At 44.9% G+C, this 6,705-nt stretch overlaps 1 protein-coding gene across 7 annotated transcripts in view; it reads left to right on the forward strand.

The window, feature by feature from the left end:
• Tmem39b (transmembrane protein 39B) overlaps positions 1-5,082 on the forward strand; it is a 29,230-nt gene extending 24,148 nt beyond the window's left edge. For all 7 annotated transcript variants that reach the window (XM_070008995.1, XM_070008994.1, XM_070009000.1 and 4 more), the window contains 3 exons: positions 157-344; positions 2,771-2,891; positions 4,617-5,082. In XM_070008995.1, the coding sequence (XP_069865096.1) occupies positions 157-344; positions 2,771-2,891; positions 4,617-4,859 (552 nt within the window). In that variant the 3' untranslated portion in view covers positions 4,860-5,082. The remainder of the gene's footprint in view (positions 1-156; positions 345-2,770; positions 2,892-4,616) is intronic.
• The last annotated feature ends 1,623 nt before the right edge of the window (positions 5,083-6,705 follow it).

Here is a 6,705-nt window from a genome sequence, read left to right on the forward strand (position 1 = left end):
AAGCCACATTCCCAGCCATGTGTTTGATTCTTAGTTTCTGTCTTGAAGTCTTTCTAGAATTGTCCTAATTTCTGAGGCAGGTTAGAATTGGGGAAAGGAAAGGGAGTGAGGCCATTATGGGCATTATGAATCTGACCTACCTTCTACTGTTCCCAGAATACACATTACTATGACAAGCGTTGGTCCTGTGAGCTCTTTCTGTTGGTGTCCATCAGCACCTCAGTGATTCTCATGCAGCACCTGCTGCCTGCCAGCTACTGTGACCTGCTGCATAAGGCTGCTGCCCATCTTGGCTGCTGGCAGAAAGTGGATCCAGCCCTGTGCTCCAATGTGCTACAGCACCCGTGAGTTGCCACCCTCTTCTGGCCAACCAATCCCTGCCCCGCCTTTTGTCAGTGTCTGGAATCACTTGCCCTTCTTGCTCATTAACTCATTCAGTTAGCCAGTGAATAGTTTATTGATCTTGTCTTGTATATTAGACCTTGTTTCCAGAGTGTGATGTGCTAGGACCCAAGACAAACCTATGTCCTTGGGAAGCTTGCAGTGTACTGGAACAGGAGGAAAGACAGTGACAAACCTCTGCATTCACTGAGTCATTTATTCACCTGGTGACTCATTTCCTTATACATGCATTCTATTTTTTTTTTTTTTTTTTGGGTCCAGTCGTGGCGCCTGAACTCTGGGCCTGGGCGCTGTCCTTCAGCTCTTCAGCTCAAGGCTAGCGCTCTACCACTTGACCACAGCGCCACTTCTAGCTTTTTTTTTTTTTTGCTTATGTGGTGCTGAGGAGTCGAACCCAGGGCTTCATGCATGCAAGGCAAGTGCTCTTACCACTGAGCCACCTTCCCAGCCCCACATGCATTCATTTTTTCACTGCTTCATTCTTCTCTTTCCTGCCAACTCATCCACTTAGCCATTAGATCACCTGCTCTTTCAGGAGACCTTTGTTTAGATGTAGTCCATCCCAGGATTAGTACTGTGTATTAGATAGAGGAGCTGGCACTTTGACCTATAGTCTGAGGAGAACATTAAAGGACTTTGAACTATGGAGGGTATACACCAGATGTATTTTAGAAACACTGATCTGTGCCTGGATATCATGCTCTAATTGGTTGATAATGAACCCTGCCCAGGGAAGGAGGGCCACAGAGAGGAAATCACCAATGAGAAAGTCAGCTAGTGGGGGTAATAGCCATGTTCACAAATAGGATGAATGAAGCAAAAGAAGCCTAGCTGCCAGCTAATACTGTACCTAGAGTGGAAATCACTGTGCTCAGGAACCCTGGGGTCCTGGGCTATCCTTCCTTCAGATTGGATCATTCCTTTTTGGTGCCTAAAATTTCTGCAGCTCTTCATCAAAGTATTCTTTGCCCCAGGTTAGACTAAATTTTCTGCCTGTAATAATTTTTCTCCTTCATTAGACCGGAAGCTCTTTAAGAGCTTGCCAGAGAATAAGGCATCAGGAAGGTCAGTCCAGTTGAAGGGGCAGCTTATGCAGAGAATGACCAGTACAGTATGCTGGAAAAACTGAACAGCTCCCAGAGCCTGTGCATGAGCTATATGGTAGGCATCATGGGAGGCCATGCAGGACCTCGGAGGCCTTGCCAAATCCAGAGATACTAGAGATCCTTCAGTCCATTTTAAGCAGAGCATAGTCAAATTCAGCCTAGTATCTTATGCAACCACCCTGGCAGCTGTATCACAGACAGATTTGAGGTTAGAGATGAGACCAGATGAAGCAAATGCATCCAGAGAGGGTAAAGAATTTCCTTCCTCCTTTTCCTCCTTTTCTTCCTTTCTTTGTCCTTTTCCCAGTCCTGGGGCTTGAACTCTGGGCCTGGGTACTGTTGCTGAACATTTGTGCTCAAGGCTAGTGCTCTACCACTTGAGCCACATCTCTACTTCTAGCTTTTTTTATATTTAATTGGAAATAAGTCTCATGGACCTTACTGCCCAGGCTGGCTTTCAACCATGATCCTCAGATCTCAGCCTCCTAAGAAGCTAGGATTACAGCCATGAGCCACCAGCACCCAGCTAAAAGTATTTTGTTTTCCTTCTTTTTTCTTTCTTTCTTGCTTTTTTTTTTTTTTTGCCAGTCCTAGGGCTTGAACTCAGGGCCTGGGCAGTGTCCCTGAGCTTTTGCTCAAGTCTAGCATTCTACTGCTTGAGCCACAGTGCCACTTCCAGCTTTTTATGTTTATGTGGTACTGAGGAATCAAACCCAGGGTTTTGTGCATGCTGGCAAGTATTCCACCACTAAGCCACATTCTCAGTCCCTAAGTGTTTTCTTTTCTTATTTATTTATTTATTTTTTGTCAGTCGTGGGGCTTGAACTCTGGGCTTGAGCGCTGTCCCTCAGCTCTTCAGCTCAAGGCTAGTACTCTACCACTTGAGCTACAGCACCACTTCTGGTTTTCTGGTGGTTTATTGGAGATAAGAGTTTCATGGACTTTCCTGCCCGGGCTGGCTTTGAACCTTGATTCTCAGATCTCAGCCTCCTGAGTAGCTAGGATTACAGGCATGAGCCACCGGCACCTGGCCCTAAGTGTTTTCTTGATAGTCTTTCAGCCTTAGACTTTTTGATTCCTAGTACTGTGAATTTCTCATTGTTCTTATCCCATCATGCAAGGGAGGTAGCAAAGGAAAATTACTGTATATTAAGCAATATAAATGAAAGTAGACCACTGGTGATCACCCTATGCCCAATCTTCTGGTATGCCTTTTCATGTGTGATCTCGAAATAAAGGCTCCTCTTTGACTGTGCCTCCAGGTGGACTGAAGAGTGCATGTGGCCACAGGGTGTGCTGGTGAAGCATAGCAAGAATGTCTACAAAGCAGTGGGCCACTACAATGTGGCCATCCCTTCTGATGTCTCCCACTTCCGATTCCACGTGAGTCTCCATCCCTGACAAAGAGGGTGGGAAGGGCAGGTGGGGTCAGCAGAAGATGATGTCACCTCAAAATAAGCTATTTGCCTTATTTCTCAAACTCTAAGGAAGACAGTGCCCACATCCAGCACAAGGACAGCTTCACTAAGGCTCATTTAGTAATGGATCTTTCAGAATAGTGGATGGAAGCTCATGGTGGTGAAAATAATAATCATCTTTCCTTGCTGTGTGCCAGGCATTGTGCTAAGCACTTCCAATATACTTTTCTCCCCTAGAACTTGTGCATGAGGGAAATAGAACTGTCTCTGTTTTCAAATATTGCAACTGGCTTACAAAGTTTAACTTATTCAAAGGTGTCTTGTTAGGAAAGCTGGGGACTAATGGTAACAACATAAGACTCAGCACTATGGTAAAGGGCTGTGCAAAACCAACTGGACTACTTACTTACTAGTCTGCCTCCATTTTATTTATATCAAAACACCCCTCCCATCCCCCCCCCCACCGCCCCGTTCATGGTACTGCTCTACTTGACAGGGTTGGAAGTCCCTTTACTTCCCACTCGCCTCAGTGATGCTCCTAAGGGACCACGTGGTACCTGGAGCTCAAAGGATCACACTTTGAGAAATCACTGGTCTGGGCTCATACCTTCATTTTGCAGTTGAGAAATCTGAGACCTAGAAAGGGAGGAGACTACTCAGAGTCTTGTGTTTTTGTTTTTTTCGGGTCAGGTCGTGGGGCCTGAACTCTGGGCCTGGGCGTGGTCCCTCAGCAATTCAGCTCAAGGCTAGCGCTCTACCACTTGAGTCACAGCGCCACTTCCGGCTTTTCTTTTTTGCTTATGTGGTGCTGAGGAATCGAACCCAGGGCCTCAAGCATGCAAGGCAAGCACTCTACCACTGAGCCACCTTCCCAGCCCCAACTCAGAGTCTTGTACCATGTTAGTGCAGAGCTGAATCTAACATCCTGGTCTCCCATATTCTGCCACCCCTCCTTCCATCCTCTTAAGCAGTTCTTAAGGTTTAGGAAACTTGGCCTCTGTAAAACTGAGATCCCTAGAAATTTAGCACTCTTAACTTAGCAGAACATTTTTCTTTAGTTCTATACTATACCTTGTTCTAAAACCTCACAAAAGAGTACCTTGAAAATGTCCAGTCTAGTTGGGAAGTAGTAGGTTCTCAAGCTGTAGAGTCTATAATAACTTCACATGCTTTTGATCTCCAGCACCTCAAAATAAATAAATCTCTGTGCCAGTGCCATAAGATTGTAATTTGTGCAGTGGATATAACAATACAATAATATAATAAATATAATAGTAGTTGTCTTATACATTAAGGCCCCAGGTTCAATTCCTAGCCTTACAAGAAACAAAAAGATTTGAATATGTTCAGGCCCAATGATACCTAAAAGGATTACATATAGAGAAGATGATTTTAGTACAGAAAAAGAGTTTGAAAGCACAAGTAGACCTCTCAGGAATGTCTTTCTGGAGGAGATAGAAGTTGAACAGTATCTTAATGCCTTGTGTAGAAGCAGCACCTTTGCCCAGAGGAAAGATAAAGGAGGTGGCAAAGTCCCCTCCAGATTCTGCAAAGTCTTTCTCCCTTCCCAAGTCTGCATGGGGCCCCAAGTCCTTGTCCCCTTCACTGACCTCTGGCCTACCCATCCCCAATGGAAGAGGCAGTTTTCTGGAGCATACCTTCTGGTCCATGCCTACCCTTTCCTGGGTAGTTCTTTTTCAGCAAACCTCTGCGGATCCTCAACATCCTCCTGCTGCTGGAGGGCGCGGTCATTGTCTACCAGCTATACTCCTTAATGTCCTCTGAAAAGTGGCACCAGACCATCTCCCTGGCCTTGATCCTTTTCAGCAACTACTATGCCTTCTTCAAGCTGCTGCGAGACCGCCTGGTATTGGGCAAAGCCTACTCGTACTCTGCCAGCCCCCAGAGAGATCTGGACCACCGGTTCTCCTGAGCCCCAGGGAATCCCAGGGACAGTTCCAGGCTTCAGCCAGGGGATCGCTGGCAAAGGGGCAGTTGGGGCAGGTTGGGTGAGGGTTAGAAAAAAAACAAAAACAGACAAAAAACAAAAACAAAAAAAAAAAACAGAGCTTTGTATTTTTGTTACATATTGTTTTTTTTTCTTTGATAATTGATGTGATAAGAGAAAAAAAGTCCTATTTTTATACTCCCAACAAGCCTGTGTCCTGTGGTTCTTTCCCTGTTCTGGCTTGTGCACCAGAGTCAGAGGTATGGGATTCTGGGCTGGGAAGCTCTGCATTTAGCTGTTGGGGCTTCTGTGGGCTCTGTCTTCTCCAATTAACAAGAGATCAAACATCAGAGGCCATGGTAGCTGTGATCACCACGGCTAAGTAATGCTCACTGCGTACCACCTGTTGTTCTGGGTAGATTTCAGGATTTGTTGATCTGACTTCTGTGATGACCCTAGAAGGTGTATTTCATCACTCTACAGTTGACAAACTGAAGCTTAAAGAACTATAGTGTATTACATCTAGAAAGTATGTTACCATTCCAAAACTGAGTATCTCTGAAAGATGATACTACTGACCTATTAGAATGTGATGTCTTGATTCAGCATGCCGACATTGCAATCTTGCTTTGTGTCAGATACCTTTGTAGATAGTGTGGATGCCTAAACACAGGAGCAATTCTATACCAGATGTGCAGAACAGTTAGTTACAAGGTAGAGTAGTAACGGGAGAGAATGTTAGTACTCTCTAGGCTTCTTGGAGGAGAAGATCGTCCCAAATAGGGGTAATAGGGGGGTAAGAAGAGAAAGATTCCAGTGAGAGAAAAGGGCACATATGTTACCACATGGTATATTTGGAGAGGAGAAGCAGGAAGGATAAAAAAGAGGGAGGATGACAAAGCAGATGCTGGAAGGTGTGGGACAATGATTTTAGGGAGGGAATGTAAATGGGGCCACTGCTAGAGAGGAAACAAAGCTACTTGGAGGGTCATCTAGGCTCCTGTAGGCCCAGGATGGAGAGTTCACAGACCGTAGAAAAGAAAGGAGTCAGCCATTCACTTTATATTTTTTTATCCCCTAATAATTGCAGGCCACAGAGATAAGCTCAATGATAGATGGAACACTTCCATGTGGTTTAGGTCAGTACCTCTAGGCAAGCACTGTGCTAGAAAGACTCTATCCCTTCCTTAGAGGACATGGAGAAATAGACATTCCTTATTAGACAATTAAGAGTAACACATGAATTATTCATTTAAAAGACAATCCAGTTGAGTGCCAGTGACTAACGCCTATAATCCTAGCTACTCAGGAGGCTGAGAGCTGAGGACTGCAGTTCAAAGAGCCTGCCCAAACAGGAAAGTCCTTAAGTCTCATTTCCTATTAACCACCAAAAAACCAGAAGTGGAACTGTGGCTCAAGTGGTAGGGCACTAGCCTTAAGGGAAAAAAAAAAAAAAAAAAGAACCTCAGGGATAGCACCTGAGTTCAAGGCCCAGGATTGACACCAAAGGGGTGGGGAGGAGTATATAGTTCACCACATGCCCAGGGAGATAGGAAAGATACTTCATTCCAATCAAAAGTAGCATGTAAAGACACAAGACAGGAGCATTATTGGAAAAAGTGGTTCCCCAAATATGGTCCTAGCTTGGATTGCCCAGTGGAAAGAGGCCCAAGAAGCTACTAAGAACCATTTTTTGAAAATGATTAAAATGTTGGGGCATTAACTAAGAGCAGGCTATGGGAAGTTGCTCAGTAAAAGAGTGATACTAAAAGGTTTTTACTTCTCTGTGCACCATTCCTGGGGCTTGAACTCAGGACTTGGCTGCTGTCCC

The sequence above is a fragment of the Dipodomys merriami genome, unplaced genomic scaffold, assembly GCF_024711535.1.
Source record: "Dipodomys merriami isolate MVZ:Mamm:240054 unplaced genomic scaffold, mDipMer1.0.p SCAF_71, whole genome shotgun sequence".
Classification (NCBI taxonomy): Eukaryota; Metazoa; Chordata; class Mammalia; order Rodentia; family Heteromyidae; genus Dipodomys; species Dipodomys merriami.